General features: G+C 56.9%; 4 protein-coding genes across 4 annotated transcripts; all 4 read right to left on the bottom strand.

Annotated features, from left to right (window-relative positions):
* Positions 1 to 1,710: 1,710 nt before the first annotated feature.
* Positions 1,711 to 3,248, bottom strand: CSUI_006405 (gcc2 and gcc3 domain-containing protein; the record flags this gene model as incomplete). The annotated part of the gene is made up of 3 exons (XM_068066565.1): positions 1,711 to 2,566; positions 2,766 to 3,146; positions 3,244 to 3,248. The coding sequence occupies 3 exons, from the start codon at positions 3,246 to 3,248 to the stop codon at positions 1,711 to 1,713; spliced, it is 1,242 nt and encodes a 413-aa protein (XP_067921448.1).
* A 2,118-nt stretch (positions 3,249 to 5,366) lies between these two features.
* On the bottom strand, positions 5,367 to 11,280 carry CSUI_006406 (gcc2 and gcc3 domain-containing protein; the record flags this gene model as incomplete). Its single annotated transcript, XM_068066566.1, is given in 10 exon segments — positions 5,367 to 5,801; positions 5,816 to 6,606; positions 6,688 to 6,771; positions 6,826 to 7,313; positions 7,486 to 7,784; positions 8,009 to 8,375; positions 8,643 to 9,029; positions 9,796 to 10,075; positions 10,577 to 10,775; positions 11,275 to 11,280. 10 exon segments carry the CDS (start codon positions 11,278 to 11,280, stop codon positions 5,367 to 5,369), a joined length of 3,336 nt encoding a protein of 1,111 aa, XP_067921449.1.
* Positions 11,281 to 12,727: 1,447 nt separating this feature from the next.
* On the bottom strand, positions 12,728 to 13,657 carry CSUI_006407 (zonadhesin family protein; the record flags this gene model as incomplete). The annotated part of the gene is made up of 2 exons (XM_068066567.1): positions 13,572 to 13,657; positions 12,728 to 13,286 (listed from the first exon to the last, which is right to left on the bottom strand). The coding sequence occupies exon 2, from the start codon at positions 13,184 to 13,186 to the stop codon at positions 12,728 to 12,730; it is 459 nt and encodes a 152-aa protein (XP_067921450.1). The 5' UTR covers positions 13,187 to 13,286; positions 13,572 to 13,657.
* Positions 13,658 to 15,585: 1,928 nt separating this feature from the next.
* Positions 15,586 to 17,609, bottom strand: CSUI_006408 (uncharacterized protein; the record flags this gene model as incomplete). The annotated part of the gene is made up of 3 exons (XM_068066568.1): positions 17,439 to 17,609; positions 16,432 to 16,479; positions 15,586 to 15,978 (listed from the first exon to the last, which is right to left on the bottom strand). Exons 1-3 carry the CDS (start codon positions 17,478 to 17,480, stop codon positions 15,586 to 15,588), a joined length of 483 nt encoding a protein of 160 aa, XP_067921451.1. The 5' UTR covers positions 17,481 to 17,609.
* Between the last annotated feature and the right edge of the window lie 114 nt (positions 17,610 to 17,723).

Raw genomic sequence — 17,723 nt, forward strand, 5'->3', positions numbered from 1 at the left:
ACGACAGTGGGCAAGAAAGGGCCAGTGTGGCTTTTTCTCGTCGACTGCTGCTTGCACCATGTCCCCGCATCACAGTCGTCAAGGGCAGTAGATGCGCCCGGTGTACTGCAGTATTTCCCTGCAGGGGAAGGCGAGAAAGAAGAATCTTGCAACGAGCAGAATTGCCTAGTACTTTCAGCTTCTATGTGCGTAAGACCGGATGAAGCAACGTGCTCCAGCGCTGGCCTCAGTCTCCAGCATAGCTTTACCGTCAACTGTACGAAACGGGGTATGCCGGCTAAGCGCATCCCGAGGAAGCGGGACCTCCCACCAGGTAGGCAGGCAAAAACTGGTCACTGAAGGTGAAAGCCTTCGATAATGTGGGCGGGCACACCACCCCTAGCAAGAGCTTAACTTCAGGGCTGCCAAGTCCAGCGTTTCCTGCTGGGTGCGATTACTTCAGATGTAAACATATCTGACTGTCGGTCTACTGCATACTTCGTCCACAGGCGGAGAAGGAGCAGAGCTGCATCCTTTCCGCACACCACGAACCAGTTTCGCTGCAGGACGACAGTACGCAGTGATCTTTTGCACTGTGCACGGAACTCAGCTCCATTCTCTCTGACATGCGTCGAGAGGAGGGCTTCCGGCAATTTTTCCAGAACAGGAGGTCCCCCCGCCGAGCGAAGGTGGTGCCGTGGCAGGAAAAAAGACTGGTCCGACCACGCACTAAAAATACACGAGTATTTATCGCTGACTGCTTACCGGTGGCAAGCAAAAAACGAGCCAAGCAGGTACCAGACTTTGCTTTTTATGACACTTCGTTTTCTCCCGCAGCACAGGTGTGCTTACTAGAATGCAGAGGCATGCCGGGTGTTCCGCAGTGTGGCGGGAGCACGGCAGTGAGGCGTTACCCGCGAACTGAACCAACCCGCCGGCTTCGGAGGTGCAAGAGCATTTTTCCGAAAGAACACCCTGTCTACTTTGTCGCGGTTAAGCTTCGAAGCGCTTACCGGGTGGACACGGAATGCAGCCAGTCGCAGACGCGAAGAACGTGAAGGGGTTGTAAGTGCCAGCAGGACACTCGATTGCGGCAGTAGAACGTGCTGGACAGTAGTGGCCGACAGGGCAGCTGTTCTTTTCAGCAAGTTCCGTCATCCCTAACAAGAGACAATACATCATTCAGGTTAATACCCATGTACTCGTTGCACTTGGTAACCGTCGAGGAAAAGCGTTCCGTATCCGCGACCGCACCACGGAAGGTGAGCGTCTAAGTTTCTGATGAGGCTCGTACACGGGCAGAAGATGACAGTGCCCCGAGCCGCGCGCTACGGTGACCAGACAGGCTAGATTGTTACACGCGCTCTAACAGACTAGCGCTTTGAATGATTGTACGCACGCACCAAAGGCGGAACAGGTGTGCCGGAACCCAAGTTTAGTGGAGGCGTCCATCCTGCCTGAGCTAACAAGAACTTTGTCTGCGAGCGAAGGCTTCGCAGCAACGGTCGGCGTCTTCCTGGCTATGAATCTTTCAAGATGTTTCTCGAGGAGGGAGAAAGCTGTCGCAGAAATTGGCGAGCTCCAATCTACGGTGCACTGCTACCACCTGTTGCCTGCTCTCCTTGAGCAACTAAGGGCTTTCTGTGGCTGCCATCATCGTTGAGAAACGTGTCTGTCTGCATCCCCAAACAGACGAAGACAGGGCATACGTGCGAGGACCTGGGGCGTCTTCTACAAGCTTCGGTGGTCGGCGGAGTCTTCCGTCGAGGCGGCACGAATCGACAGACCTTCCGAGGGGCAGAATGACCCGGCGGGGCAGTCGTCGCAGCTGTCCGTGCTTCCGGAGCCGGGGCCCACCGTCCCGCGACGGCACGCAACCGCTGCTGTCGAGCCACCAGGGCAGAAGGTGCCAGCCGGACAAAGACCTCCCAGTGGCTTGTTGAATGGTGTGGGCCGGTAGGCTCCAGAGGTACAGAAAAAGCCCGGGGCGCAAGGCCCCGATTCACCTGTAGGTGAACAGTACCGCCCGGCAAGGCATGGCCGGCAAGCTTGAGATGAGGCAGAGCTCCCATCCGTTTTGAATTGTCCGAGCGGACACTGCTGAGGCGCAGAAGATCCAGCCGGGCATATTCGATCGGGCGGGCAACTGAACAGTGAAACACACATGCACGGGCAAGAAACTGGACCCATAAGGTTACTAAATGACTTGATAGGGCCAGCGTTGGGCCAGCTGGCAGGTGCTTCCGCGCAGGAGCGCACACTCGTACCAGAAGAAAAAAGCGAGCGACACAATGGAGTATCTGAACCATGAGCCCCCACCGGTGACAAAAGATGACTGGGGGTACGGCAAAAGCTGCCAGTGAAGCAAAGGCTTCCCAGTGCCCACTGGAGACAAATCGGACGGTAGGCCCTAGAGGTACAGAAAAAGCTTTTGGCAGAAGGCCCCGGTTCACCCGCAGGAGAACAGTAGGGCTTTGGCCGGCGTGTTTGAGTGATGAGGAGGGGCTCCCGTCCGTTTCGATTGCCCGGCCGGGCACCGGTGCAAAAGAGTTGGCAGACCCTTTTTTCTTCTCTATGAGTTATTACGCTGGGTGCCCGTGCAACAAGCGGTTCAGCGCCCTCCTTGCTTTTGACCGCTGCAGATGTCCAGTGCACAATACGGCGGCCCGTCGGATGCAGTAAGTCCCCGACAGCACCGCAAGCCAGTCCAATCAATGGGCAGCAATCGCGGTCTGCGCCATGTAGTTTCCGTGTGGCAAATGGAACCTTGGAAAAGTAAAACTTACGTTATCGGTTTTACAGGACAGTTTCTAGAAGGCGCTGCGTCTTCCGTGGCCTGGCAGAAGACGCCTTCCTTCGAGTTGGGATTCAGTACAAACAACGGAGGAGGACAGTAGTAGTCCGCCGGGCACAGGGCAGGCTCTCTAGAGAGTCCGCTCTCTTCACACTGTCTCCCTGGTGGGCACCAAGCGCAGTCAGCTTCGTCCCCGAAGAGTTCAGCCAAGGCATACGTTCCTGAGGGACAGGGTGAGGGCTGGCCTGCCCCGGCCCGACAAAAATGGCCCTCCGGACATGCTCTCTCGGTGCCTGAGTCCGATTCAACTGGGCAAAAGAAGCCCTTTGGACACTCCAGGCACACCCCGCTCCCTGCAATAGGCTGGTACGTTCTGAAGGAAGCAGCCCAGAGAAGCGCGGAAGGCCACCAACGGACAAATTAGCTTCCGGAGACAAAGTGGCTGACAGCAGCTAGTCAACACAAGCGACAGCATCTGCAAACTGCCAGCTGGAAAGCGGAGGTTGTCTCGGAAGGTGACTTAAGCTTGTCCTAAGACTACCCATGCGGACCAGCAGAGTCCCTCGTAGCTGTCAGAAGTCCCCGGCTGTTGAGGATAGTTGGAGAGAGTTCATGTGTGTAGAAACGCATCCCCAGCTACGCCGGGTACTATCCTTTGTCGACTGTAAACAGGGCCAGTTCCCTGCTTCCGGACACGGACAACGGACAGAATGCCTTGGAATCGGGAGGCTTCCCGTAAGCACTTACCCTGCAGGACACCGTTCGGGTTGTGCAGCTCCCTCGGCACAGCGGTATCCGGGAGGGCAGAGCTCCCCTTCTGGAGACTGCGCCGGACACACAGCGGGACAAGCGACTCGTGGCTGTCCTGATAGTGTCCGAGGATGAAGCGCCTCGGGGCTTCGGCTTCGACAAGCTGAGCATGTGCATTCTGACGGGTATTCCTGGCGTCGGAAGTCGCTTCCTCCGAACAGATGAGCTACAAGTGAAGCCAACTGTTGGCAGTGGGAACCCCCGCGCTGAAAGGCGAGTCCAACTGGGCAATACTCTTCTCCGCCAGCTGCCATGAAGGGCGCTTGTCGCCAGGACGCGTAGTGATATTTTTCGCGAGTGGTTACACCCCAGTCAGGCGATTCCAAAAGTTTGAGAGAGCAGATTCGCGGACTGTAGTGTGTCTAGATCAGGAGCCCTTTAGCCGCCCTCCGATTGCTTCCGGAGACTATCTGATTCTGCCAGGGTGTCTAAGTGCCTCTCAGCCGGCCACAACCAACTGACTATCCTCACCGTCGATTCCCCGGTACAGATCACTCCAGCACGACAACGTCCAGAAGGCAGAGAAACGCCGTATCCAGAGCAGAAGTGTCCGGAGGTGCAGGGGACACAGTCTGCCTTGCTTTTGCCCACCGACGCACCGAGAAACGTTCCTGCGAAACAGGGTGCACCCGGAGTTGGCAAATTCATGTGTCCCGGTGGCAGAACAGCTCGAGGCTTCGCTGTCCACAATGAGTCTCAGGCAGCACATCTCACACAGCGACGCTGCACGAAGCGATATAGGACAACTCGTACTACCTCTGGCCCTGAGCAGTCCTGTTGCGCACTCTCAGTAGAGTGACTGTTGCCACCTTCGCCATTCAGAAAGGGAATCTGCCTAGGTTCTCCTAGCCACGCAGACAAGAGTGACCTCAATGCGCTATCCGGAGCTCCCCGGAGAAATGTTCAGGATAGGACTGAATCGATTGGTGCACTCGTTGGCCCATAGTGGGCCGGGCTGAAGCACGCACGGACCGGCAGGAGAAGGCGAACGTCACTCCCCTCGACTCAGCCCTGGGTCCGTGGGTCCCAGAGGATCGTGTAGGCTGTGGACAATTTGAGACAGCTTTTTTTTCTGGAGGACATGGGCGGGGTTCAGCTAGTGCCCCAGCCAAGGCGCCAAATCCACACGATCTTTGCAGTATGCCAGTCGCTGACCAGGTGAGCACGATTGTGAGGCAAAAGCAAGTCCCTTGTCAATTTGTCTCACCAGGAGGGCACCTGTCTGGATCATCCGCGCCCAAATGACAAAAGTGACCTGCCCGCAGAAGCACATACACAAGAGAAACAACAGGACTGCTGGGTTCGGGGTGTTACCGCTTGTGCAGCAACGCCCAGAAGCTGGAAGCAATGTCGCTGTGCTTCACCGATGGGACGTAGTAGGTACGTCACAATCGAATCGTTACACATGTTTTGAGTGTTTGATAGTATAGAGAGAGACGCCTAGCAACAGTGACACGCGAAGGACCTGTCGTTGCACCTCGAGGCCCGACCCCACTGCATGCTCAGCTTCAGATTACCGCTCACGCGTATAGCTAGTCCACAGAAACAACTTCTACAGCGGATAACAGTGTCCCATCCCCATTTGAACTAGACCGACATTCCCCAGAAAGAGATCTACAGTCGGTGACCCTGATTATCATCACCTTTTACTATCAACGCCGCTGTCCTCTTCCGGTAGTGGGGGCGCTGTCCCCCTCTCCATCCCGGAAAATCGCCTTCTTCCAGTGTACACTCTGAAGCGGTAGCTTCTATTGGACGCATGGACTGACGTACGGTCGAGGCTTCAACCACTCGTCAGTGGCGACATACCGGGAGGACAGGGACCGGCGAGATTCGAGGAGGGGCACTTCGATAGGTACTCCGTTGCTGAAGGGCTGTCGCTTTGCGCTTTAGCACGACAAAAGTAGCCCGCGCTGCAAACCGACTGTGGTTCGGCAAGCGCAGTGACGCCGCAAGAACGACCGCTGGGGCAAGGAGACGGTCGCTCCGAACCTTCCGGACAGAAGAAACCCCGGGGACATTTCCCTCCTCCGGTAGTCGGTGCTCCCGGTCTGCTCTCAGCTACGGCTTCTGCCTCCTGCTGTGTAAGATCGGCCGGGCGCGCACTCGTTGTGCCGGAGAGGCAGAAGTAGCCGCCGTGGCACTCCTTTGGCTTGAACTCCGCCAGCCTACACGCTTGCCCTAGAAGGGTGTCAGAAAGGACCGCAGGAGACATTTGCTTCGTTGGTGAACAAGGGAAATCCAGTACGAGCAACCCGAGCATCGTGCGACCAAACGGACAACCAGGTGGTAATCACAACCTCTTGAGTACTTTTTCTGGAGACGGCGTATCCTGTAACCTAGTCGATACAAAAGCTCGGTGCTCCAGGTTTGTAGCGGCTTGCCAGCGGAACGGCTAGCTTTTCGAAGGGGCTTCAAGGCCGGGAAAGGCGTACCTGGAGCGCAAGGGAGGCAAGAATCGGGTCCAACTCCCCCCCTGTAAGGACTGTAGGTTCCGGCCGGGCACGGTTTGGGGAGCTCTCCTTCCCTGCAGAAATACCCTAGATCGCAGGCAGTCACAGTGCCTCGCTGGCACGACATTCCTGCCACGCACCCAATGCACTTGCTCAAGCCTTCTGCGGGCGTTGTATTGGCAGCCGGGCAGGCTGTAGGGACGGCCGACCCTTCCGGGCAGAAAGAACCTCGGGGACAGAGCGTCCCGAGTTCTGTGTAGGAGCCTTCCGGACAGTAATACCCTGCTTTGCAGTCGCCCGTTGGAACAGTGCTACCGACACCTTCACTGCTGTCGCCAGTAGGGCCTTCACAGTACTTCCCTGCTGGGCACTTCGTGCACTGGATCTCAACTGCGTTCCCCACAAATGGGCTCATAGTGCCCGGGGGGCAGCGGAGCGGAGCAGATGACCCTTCGGGGCAGTAGGCTCCCTTGGCGCAGGGAACTCCATCAGCGCTTCCTTCAGGGCAAGAACGGGAAGCCGGACAGTCACCGGCAGGATCACCAAGAGACGTAGAAGGACATATCTTTCCTGCACCGTGGATATCACAACAGGGTGCAGATCATGGTCTGCTGTGCCAGTGCCACTATCATCTGCAGTAGTGCTACCAACCTAGGTAAGGAGGCTCTTCTGCACGAATGCAAGTATAAGCGCAGCATTCAGAGTCTGGGCATATCCTGCCTGGAGAATCTCGACCTGAGCCGTCGGAGTAAGCAATGGCCCAGATCTCTTCTTAAGGGCGTGCCTTACCTGCTGGACACGGTACTGGTTCTCCAACTCCCGCAGGGCAGTAAAAGCCTCGGGGACATCTAGCGCCCCGGTGTGCTGACACATCTCCCCACACGCCCAATTTGCAGTAGAACCCTGCTGGACACTCCGCTCCGCCAGACGGCAACGACTCAGGATTTTTGCAGAGCCGCCCCGGAGGACAGGGCAGACACTCAGAGCTGCTAACGCGAGCTTCACGAGTGCTGTAGGTACCCTCCTCGCACGTCACCTGGTCCAGTGTTCCCAGATCTGGGCAGTACTTGCCAGCTGGGCACGCGGAGTCCCAGTATTTTTTTCTCCCTCCTGGGGTGCAGTGATATCCGCGGGGGCATTTAGTGCAGTCGCTCTGGCCGGTTTTAGCCTGGTATGTACCTGCAACGACAAACGCGGACGTGGCTGAGGCGCCTTTCTTGCCTTTGGGCGCGTCGACGCCACGAGACTTCCTAGAGATGTAGCAGGTCGACGCCTCGCTGAGAGCCGTCGCATTGCAACCCAGCGAAACAATCGCCGCTCAGCTAAAACGCGCAAAGGCATACTCGCTCCCAATCAGAGCCCCAAGCGACTGTCGCCTAAAACTGCGGACCCGAACAAGTGTATCTCAGCCAATTGCAGTTTTCCTAGGTGGTTCAAGAAACGACGCACAGTGGAGCGGAGTTATTCTGCTTCACAATGCTACCAAGCTGGGACGCCTCACCTTCGGGACACTGGGTCTCGTACGAACTTCCTGCGGGGCACATGTGACCCGCACTACAGAGCTGCTGCCTCCCTGAGCTGCTTCCTCCAGGGCACGTAAAACCCGGCTGGCAAAGAGTGGTTGCCTTTGCAAGGCCCGACGTAGCACAATAGTAGCCGGGCTGACAGGGTCTGCAGCCCTTGTCGCTCTGTTGCTTGGCTGAGGGCCCCGTTGTGCCCAGGGGACACGGCGCAGGTTTTTCCGAGCCCTGGTTGACAAAGCACGTGCACAAGACACGCCTTCAGGTTTGAGCCTGAGAACGGGTGCGGTGGACTGCAGGACCTGTTTCGGTCCAGTGGCTCCCCGTCACGCAGAAGTCGGTACAGAGTGAAGTGGCCCGGCCCCAGCACATTGATTCCATGCAAAGCCCCCTTAGTTTATGATTTCTTTCTCTCAGCGCTGCGTAGAAGACCCCTACTGCCGGAAACACACTGCGCTTTTTCCAGGGGATTTGTCCCGGCTGTTCAGTTTTTCACGATCAAGCCAGCCTACCGCCACACAGTAATGTCCAACGGGACAGGGACCACCCAGCGTACTCGGGGTCCCCGGTGGTTCCGCTGTAGTGGACTGGCTGAGGCAGTAAAAGCCCGCAGAGCAAGGACCCGCAGGGCTGTCCCTTCCTGGGGTAGGGCAGAAATGCCCTGGAGGGCAGTCCTGGCAACCTGCTATTGTGCTCTGAAGTGGCGTGGCGCTAAATGTGCCAGCCGGGCATTTTGTTGGCGACTCCGACGACTCCTCGCAGTATGTCGAGGCCGGACACATCTTCAGGGAGGACATGCCTGGTTCATCGCAGAAGTACCTGAAATAGCAACAGTGAAACTGGGTTCTTGTGAGTGAAACGAGAGTAGAGCCAAACTAACATAGACAGGCTCCCCGGATTTCAACAACACTCATGTGACCACGGTGTCTCACTTGACCATCCTGGCAGGGCGTCAGTGGGGAATGAATACAGTGGCTCTCTCGAAAGACCAAGACCGGGCGCGCTCACGGGGATGAAAACAGCTCACATTGAGGAGTGCCCCTGATGGAGCGGAAACAGATGCATTCCCTTTCCAGGGCTGCTTACCCCGAAGGACACGGTGTGCACTGAGATTGACCGTATTTCTCAGTGTAGGAGCCGGGGCTGCAGGGGCTCTGCTCTGTCGCCCCTTCCTCTGTGTAATGTCCCGGTTCGGCTGGCGCTTCATCAGCACTGGCCGCTGCGCCGGTGCATACAAAACCGGCGCTGCAGTCTCCGTCCGGCGTCTCTCTTGTGGTGCCGCTGCAATACTTTCCCGCGGGACAAGGTTCGCACGCTTGGTCGCTCTCTCCTCCTTCCCTTGGGTTGTACGTGCCTGCTGGACAGGGGAACTTCTGGATAGCGCCTTCGGGACAGAAACCGCCTGCGCTGCATCTACTTCCCGTCTGATCATTGGGTGGCTTTCCGCTCGACGCCCCTCCCAAACAGAGGTACCTGCAGGCACCAAGCAAAGGCGAAGCCACGAAAGGGTGCGAGCTTCCTTCTCGTTTTCCGGGAAGTTCTGTCTGCAAGGTCTCTCCCACCCCTTAGCAGACCAAAGGATCGGACTGGCTCGCCCAGTTAGCTTGTCCGTCCCGAAGACAGAGCAAGAAGTTCTCCAGCAGACCGCCCTGGCTGTACCTGTAATTGATGAATGGCAGAGGCTCCCTCGTTGCCACCTTAACAAAACATCGAAGGCAATGGCAATGTGACACGAGTTAACAACTCACGAGACATGGCCGCTAGCCTACAACTGCCTGCTTTTCTCACAAGGTCACAGCCGTTCACGTACTTGGAATACACATGAGAACTAAGAAGGAAACCCAGCGCATATCGACCAGACGGCCGCGCGCGAAGACCTGCTCGGTACCAATGCTCTCGGGGCTGTTCTTTCTTGGAATGCAGTACTTCAGAAAAGCCCCTACTGTGTCTGGAGTCGTAGGCGTTCCAGATCGCCGCTGAATGCACGAGGTCTCAACTGCATAGCCGGACACCCTTCTTGCTTGGTGACCGTTGAAGAGTCTGACTAACCTGCTTGGCTGGAAAGAGAGGAGAGTGCAGTATACCCGGTAGGTGTCATGTATGCTGGCGTATTGTACTGCCTCCTTGTCTATTCGGTAGGCTAATATTGAGGCTGTTCTCGTTAGTGGTCGGCGAAGCAGGCCATACAACAGAAGGGTCGGCAGCTCGCGTTAGACGCGCACCCTACTATGTTTCTTACCCCGCTGCACAGGGCGCCACCGGCACTGTGAGGCCCGTCTCAGAGCAGTACATTCCCGGGCTACAGGGATGACAGTCCGCCCGCCTCGTCCCTCCGACTTCGAGCCTGTATGTCCCTACAGGACACGGTTTGGCCCCCCAAGATGTCCCTTCGGGGCAGTAGTGTCCTTGAGGACAAGCTCGGATGACGTCACCGGTGCTGTACTTCAGGCATTCGAACCCCTCGGGGCACGCCTTGCACTCCGAGAGTTCGGTTCCCCCAGTTGAAGCCAGGTAGGTACCTGCTCGGACCGACAAGCATGCCCCAGGCATGTCAGAAGCGGTTTAAACATTTCACTGTCTCTATCTTCTCGGCTCATGAATCAGGCACTAAGTTAAAGAAATGTCTCCTTTTCTACGGTGAGGTAGCAGCTATCGGAATCCAGAATACCAAGCCCCGCCTTTACTCTGCTACTTGCTGTGTTGCCCCGAGAAAGATTCGAAATTTTGTTCACCTTGCTTGTGGCACCCTATCTCTGTTTCTTGACGCTCAGCCTGCAGCTGAATAAAGGCGGCTCGCTGTTCCCGGTGCTTCGGAACGGACCAGTAGGGCACAGGCTGCTGCCGCGCCCGAAAATACGCCTGAGCCGCCTCAGAGACGGTAAGTCACGTCCTCCGGCGCCAGTCATGGGAGTATGAGTTTGGGGTTTCTGGTCAGTCTCGAAGACACGCTTTCTTGAGCTAAGTTCACTCTATCTGCCGATTAGAGATTCCCACGGAGACAACGCAGGGTGGCAGCTTACCAGACGGACAAGCCCTCTGATGCGCGGAGGTCGACCCCCGAGGGCAATAGTAGCCTGCAGCGCAGGGGCCTTCAGGCGCCGGCGCACCGTGGTACGAAACGAACCCACCCGGGTCTGCTTCAATGCAGTCGTGAAGTGACGTCGCGCCTGCTGATCGTGTATGGGTCCCTGGAGGACAGGCGCGCATTTCTTGCGAGTCCTGCGAACAGAGTGTGACAGGGCAGGAAGGAAAAAGGGAACCTTCCTGCTCCGGCGATGCGCGCCTCGTACCCGGCTGCCACTACCGTGATGGTTGCACAGGAACAGACGTCGATTCCTCAAGCGCAACGCCCGAACCCACAGGGGTAGCGTGGCCGCGTGGCGGGCAGGCCAAGCGTTAAAACCAACGTGCTGCTCGAGCCGGTTCCTGAAGCTGCTTTACTGAGCCTGGGCCACGTGCAATGGCTCGTCGCGTACACATGTGGAACCGTGCTGAAGGCTTTCTGGTGGAGTCAACTTGTGACTACCCTGTTGCTATCCCTCTGTGGCCTCCATTTGAGCCAATAACTGGCCGGAGTGACAATCGGAAGAGTACGCTCTGCTCGCCGACGTACCGGCGGACAGTAGAATCCCGGAAGACATCTCGAGGCCGTTGACCGGGCCTGCACCCATCACAACACGCCGATATCTTCCCATGTGGCTCCGCCCGCGGGCGCCACTGTCATGCGTTCAAAGCCAGAACATCGAGGACCCACTAAGAACTGTTAAGTGAAAAGCACTCCTCCGCATCGGGTACCGTACGACGATAGTAGAGCGGGGCACAGACCAGCGCCAACACGAGCTGCCGTCATGAAATACCCCTTCTGGCTTCGGTTAGTAAGAGCGGCGCGTGCGATTCCGTCTCTGAGCCGCGGCACATTTCCATCCACTCCGGGGAAACCCTGGACGCTTTACTTGTGTGCCGAAGGGGGAAGGTGACAGGTTTCTCTTTTCAGACAAGGCCGAGATAGTTTTCGCGACAAACCTGAGGGCCTGGGTCTGAGCTGCAAGTTTGTCCAGGTTTGCACGAATCGCAAGACGTAACGCCTTTTGCTGAGAAGTAGTTCAGCAGAGAAAACACCCCACAATTCTTCCTGACTTCCGGAGACCGCCCCGCTTCTCAGAGTCAGCAGAAAAACCCCACTGTCCTGCTTGTCCGATGACCTAGCGCCTCGCTCCGCCTTGACGCTGGCAACTCGAGAAGCTACAGAAGAAATTCCACTGCTAAGGCGGCTCCGTGCCACATACGTAACACAACTGTCGACACTCTTGGCCAGGACCAGCCAGCGAGTGGAGGAACCGTCTGTACACTAAGTGCAGTAAAGCTCAGTCAAACCACTAGAAAATCCTGATGCAGACCGCGAGAGTGTTGCAGGTTGGTGCCTGACAGAACTCACCCGACACGTGCCCAACGGGACAAGGCGTGCTAGTCGAGGCAGGCGTTCCCTGGCAGCTGTGATTTTCCGGGCAGGGCAGGCACGCTGAATCATCAACAGCTCCTTCCCTGAAAGGAGGGTACCGCAGCATGGATATCCGCGAATCCGCCACTGATGTAGACTGGGCCTTTCTTAGCGATATATGCTGACCATTGCCCTTGTGTCATTTCCCCTTCCACCGGAGCAGCTCCATGTAGGTGCCGGTGTCCCAGAACTAGGGGGGTAGCTATCACCGTCGACACTAAGGAATCAAGCAGGTCCACCGCAGTTGAGGTCTCTAACGGGAGCTCGGCAAAAAGCTGCAGTCCGGACAAAATGGCTACTTTCGACTTTTTCTAACACCTCGGCGAGTATGCGACGCGTCGCTCGTCTTCCAGGAGTCGTCGTAAACGCAGAACCCTCTGAAGTCAATCCAAGTTGTGAACCGCTGCACTAGAAGGTGTGGGGAACAATCCGCAGATGGGCAAAGGCCAACTGAACCATCCGGTCACTATATGCAATGGGACGAAGTGGTTGTTGGCTTAGCTGCAGTGGTGTTCTGTTAGAAAACAGACCGAGTCTGCTTTCGTGCAGACAGTGTGCACGCGAAGAAGGCAGCGTACAGGCAGCTAGTTAGGTTCGCTTTTTTCTGATGCTTGCAGCCCGTTCTATCACATGTTTCTAGGGTGGTGAGCCCTGAAAGGCCCACCTTCGTGGCTTACTTGATTCCATACGTCCCCAGGGGACACGGCATCATGCCCGTCCTAGTGAGACCTTGTGTCGCACAATAAAACCCTCTCGGGCACGGCACGGGCTCGCCCCCAGGCACGTCACAGAAAAAGCCCCGCGGACACGGGGTACAAGTCTCCGCCGACGTCATACCCGGGCGGTCGCCGTACGTCCCCTTTGGACAGGGATACGACTCAGGGTCCGGCGTCCCAGGGGGACAGTAGAAGCCCTTCGAGCAAGGAAGAGCTTCCGAAGGCGTTGGACAAGCGAAGCCTGAACATGATGGAGGGGACAGAACGCCAGCGGATTCGAATTCATGGTTGATTGCCCCCCCCGCTGCCTGGCTTTCCAGACAGTGGTCGCGCGTAGTCGACCGGTGTCTAGTCAGCGCGCTGCAGACAAAGCTGTTACATGCGCAGATGCTGCGCTCAAAACAAGAAGGGAACATGGGTGGATTGTCGTTGAAATCGCTCCCGACAGTTTGTCGGGGAGAACTGAGGGAATCCTCTCGGTGACGATGCCGATGAGCACACACACAGTCGGACCGTCTGTATGCCGAGCAGTGTTGGTCAGCGGAACGATCGGGCTACGCGAGGCCATCTCGTTCGCTAGACCAGATGGACCAGAACCGCGCAAGCTGACTGCCGAGCCAGCCTGCCGGTTTCCCCGGCCGGGCTGCCCCGTGCGAGTAGTGTCTCGGACTGAGCGCGGAAGGCTCAGGAATACGTGCCCGACCGTTGGGGGCGTCGCTCCAGCCCAACGAACTCAGCTCCTAATGTGTGACGGACTGGCCACCTTGCAGTTGCGGTGTGCCGCACGTGAAAGTCCCGTACCGGCTGCACAAGGCAAGCACTTTTGGCCAGTCGTGCGAGCCTCGGCGACCCGATAACCGGGAGGGCACGAGAACTCGCTCAGACGCCTAAACAGGACAGGAACCACAAGGGTCAGCATGCTCGGCTGCAGGAACGGGGTCGGTGAGTCTAGATCGCTTTGCTGCAATGCAGGTTCTACTGGTTCCTGAAATGATCGACTTTCCGTGGTTGGTGTAGAAGCCGCTGGAGTAGGTTCTAGGCATCACGCAGACAGGATGCGCGGGCCATCAGTGGCATTTAACTCGCAAATATCACTGATGGTCTGCAAGTGCTACGCGACTGAAAAGCGATTGACAACTTGAACGGAAAACTGGCCGGCAGGTAGTCTGAAGTGATTCTGAAGCATGTCGGAAATACCCGAGGTTACTACTTGCCCTCCATCACTGCCTCCCGTCGTAACCTGAGGATTAGTGTAATCCAGCACCCTGCACCTGAGACGGATGCCAGCAGCTTCCGTCAAGTTCCTGAGCCGCCCAAACCCACGCCCCCGCGGATCTCCTCGGCTGTGGGGGGCTCCGAGCAGTACCTTGGCAACTCAGCTTCCCCTCAAGCAGTGGGAACTGACGAAAGGTATGGCCGACGAGGAAAACTTGCGTTTCCGGCAACCCGCGGTGTTTTTCGCTTCGGGGCGACACGGGAAACTTCATAGCTAGATGTGGCTGCCTCCGACAATCTGCACTCTTAGCTCCAGATACTAAAAGCTGTTACAGTTCAGTGCATGTACTCCGTACCAGTGGTCTGGCTGCGTTAGGTACACGTGGAGTAGAACGACATTTCGCGGGCACTCGGTTCAGCGGTACATCCCGAGTTGGGGAAAAATCACGAGGAAGTGTGGCTGAAGCGGTAAGCACGTCCTCTTAAACCAGGTCGCCGAGACAGTGGTCTAAAGAGTAAGCATTTGCCCCTCGGCCCCCTCGCCGAAAGCCAGCGCCTGTCTGACCCTAGCGGCATGGTTCCACTCGGTATACATGGCCCCGGCGACGTAGAGGGCCTGGTACGCTTAGCATGGCACGCCGGAGGCATCGGCCCGACAGAGAACCACACCAGAGTGGGGGAGCGAGCGACGGCACTGGAAGAGAGGGTAGATCAGTAAGGTGTTGCGTCCCGTACGTGACGTGCTCAGAAAGATGACAGCTGGAATGGAACCGGGAGCCGGTCTCGTGAACATCAAGGTGCTGAGGTCCGCTCAGGGTGGACAGGCAACCCTCCGCCCGTGTTCCTTTTCCCCGCTAGCGGATGCTGAGCGCATCACCGACACTGATGGGACTTACCGAGCCGGGGCTGGACAGTACGCTCCTTCACACTCTGTCTGGGAGCCGAATGCTGGAGGTAGGGGAAGAACCGCATCCGTGGATGGTTCAACCGTGCTGCCCGTTGCACCTTCACCAGAGGGCATCCTGCGCGGGACTGGCACGCCAGCTTGTTCCGCGGTTAAATCCTGCGAACCGCAGACGCCGGAGAGTCGTGATTGCGGCCCCCTTTCTTTTGACGGACTGCGAACGTCTGAGCCTGCTGATCTTAGAACAGCAGCTGGAGGCAAGGTGCGGACGTGGTACCTTCTCCCACGGAGGCTGTGGACTAACGGAAATTCCACTGTGGTCCAGTAGCAGGTTTCTCCTGAGGCGATGAAGATGCTTTCGAGCACGAGACACGGTCTGGTGGTATCCGAATTCACGGTGGACAAAGCGCTCTGCCATCGAATACGTCCAGCGAACTGACGCCCACTTCCAGAGGCACTACGCCTTCTGCTTTTTTCCGCCACAATGAGGCGTGTGGAAGCTTGCAAGTTCCAGCTCCCGGATCGACAATGTTACCGACGGTGCAGGTATGTGATGACTGGACCGGGGCATCCTCGCCTTAGCAACCTTTCACAAGCGTAAAAACGAGCACCCTCCACGTTCTTCTAATCGGCATCTGCTGTTGTAGTATCATATCCGTCCGGAAATACCGAGCAGAATTGGGTCAAAGAAACTAGTTACCGCCTCAGACTGGGTTGTTGCTGAGACTTGTTGCAAACAATCATAAGTGCATCGTTCTGGTGATGTTCACCGAGCTTGTCGATGAAGCGGTTCCGGCTCTCATGTCTTGCCGCTGGTATAAAATGAAAAAGATGCCGACCCCACCTTTCCGGCCAGGCAACGCCGTCAGTGTCTAGAATCTCTCGCACCAAGCCCAAGCCCTGCCCGTCTCCCTGAAGTCTAACTATCGGGCTTGTGCAACGCGGATCAGGGTCTCTTGCGCTTGCCTGAGAAACCTCGGCGTCGTCAAAGGCATCCCTGTGGGTTGTAGAGAGACCCTGTCTGATTCCTGCAGCCGTCTGTGCGGGCAGATGTTCTCGATCAGGTTCGATAGTCGTCGGCGAAGCAGCCTGCGCAACCATGAGCAGTGCAGTCGAAACGTAGGTTTCAGGTCTTCTCTCTTCTCAAGGCAGGTGCACAGATGCTTCAGACAGCAGTTGCTCTGTCCGGTGCGTACATGGATTGTTTGAGCTGGTGCTGCTTCTTCCGTCCGCCAACAGAGGTACTGAGATACAAGACACTATTATCAACAACTCCGGCGATACCTGTCAGTCGCGACGGGAAGTGATGAACTGCTTCGGACCCTGGGTCCAGAGTGTCCTCCTTCCTGAATATGATCGGACTATGACCAACAAAGGAGCGACAACACGCGGTCCTGTCTCTCCGTAGAAATCCCGGCTTCCCTGCTGGGAGCAGGCTAAGCGCTGTACCGAAAAGAGTACAGCGCGCTTTCTCGCGTCCCCACTCATCATGCGGCGCAGATTTGACTGCGAGATTCCTGCAGGAGATCCAGTAGCGCTCACCATTTCCTTAGTCCTGCCCGAGGCCTGGTCGGCTCCTTGCGACCCGCTCTGTCTGAGGAAACAGAACAATAGGGTTTGGGGACTGGACTCAGGTTTTAAGCTGCGATCTGGGGTTCTTGAACCAGGGAGGCAGTCAGGATGAAACCGAGGCGTCTTCCTGTCTCTAACTTCATCGCTGCGCTTCCCCAGTCTGTCCCCTCACAAGATTTGAAGTATGTCACGAGGGTGCCGGCCGGCTCAGTCAGGAAAGGGGGGTCAAAATGCTCCAGCGCGTGGTTGACGGCATGATATGGTCGGCGTTTTCGAGTGAACCTAAAGCGCCGGAGTAGGTCACGCGCTGGTGCACCCGCTGTGTGCAGCTTCAGCCGCTGTTACCTCATGCAAGGTGGCTTTCACATACAGACCCACTTCGGAGAGGCCGCTGTAGCCGTTATCCTCTCTGGGACAAAGTCGTTCTCAAGTGAACACGTCAACATCGAGCTGAATTCTTACGTGTTGCCGTGGCTCGCCGGAGAGAGACCGAAGTGGGCCCGTGAGCGTTCTGCACACCCGCATCACAAATCAGGTAGACGTGGCAGTCATTGGGCAGTCCGGTTGGGAATGCTATTCGCTAGTGAGCACAGCTGAGATGACAGCGGACGACAGTAGGCACCCATTGGGTATATCGAAACAGGCGTACTGAATGGTCGTACTCTCTATAGGTGTAACATGGCAGGGACACTTGTTCACTGTTCCCTCGTCCTCTCCTTCCTCCTATTCTTTCATCCGCGTCACTTTCCGGACAAAAATGAAAGAAACCAGCAGCGTAGCAATCAAACGGCTAACAGTAATGAACGCATTCCGTCTTGTTGGTCCGTCTTCTTCAATCCCGCAGGGCAGCTACCCCCTGTACAGCTTTCGGTGCTGTCTGTCTTGCTGCCGCAGCAATCAAACAGAGTTTGGGAATGGCCGTAAGCCGTTGCGGGTGTCAGCTTCCGAGCAGCAATGGCTCCGCAACAGGTACCCACCATCGACGTCTCCAAGTCTGGCTTCGGACGCTTGCGCTCCATCCACGAGGGGAGGTTCAGGGGCTGTCTCTGACCCGCCGGTGTGCACGTCAAAATTGGTCCGGTTCCATTGGTTCGAAGGCCTGTAAAAGGGTAGTTAAATAGGGGGTCCGACGAGTTTGACGCAAGCCCTCTGGACAGAGAGAAATATGAAGAGGTAGGTGATCTACCGAGCTCTGAGGCGCTCTGCGCCGTCGCCATAGCGCACCGCCGCGCATCTAGACGGGAGGCGCTCGGAGTACACAG

Source organism: Cystoisospora suis (genome assembly GCF_002600585.1).
Source record: "Cystoisospora suis strain Wien I chromosome Unknown contig_3248, whole genome shotgun sequence".
NCBI classification, from domain to species: Eukaryota; Apicomplexa; class Conoidasida; order Eucoccidiorida; family Sarcocystidae; genus Cystoisospora; species Cystoisospora suis.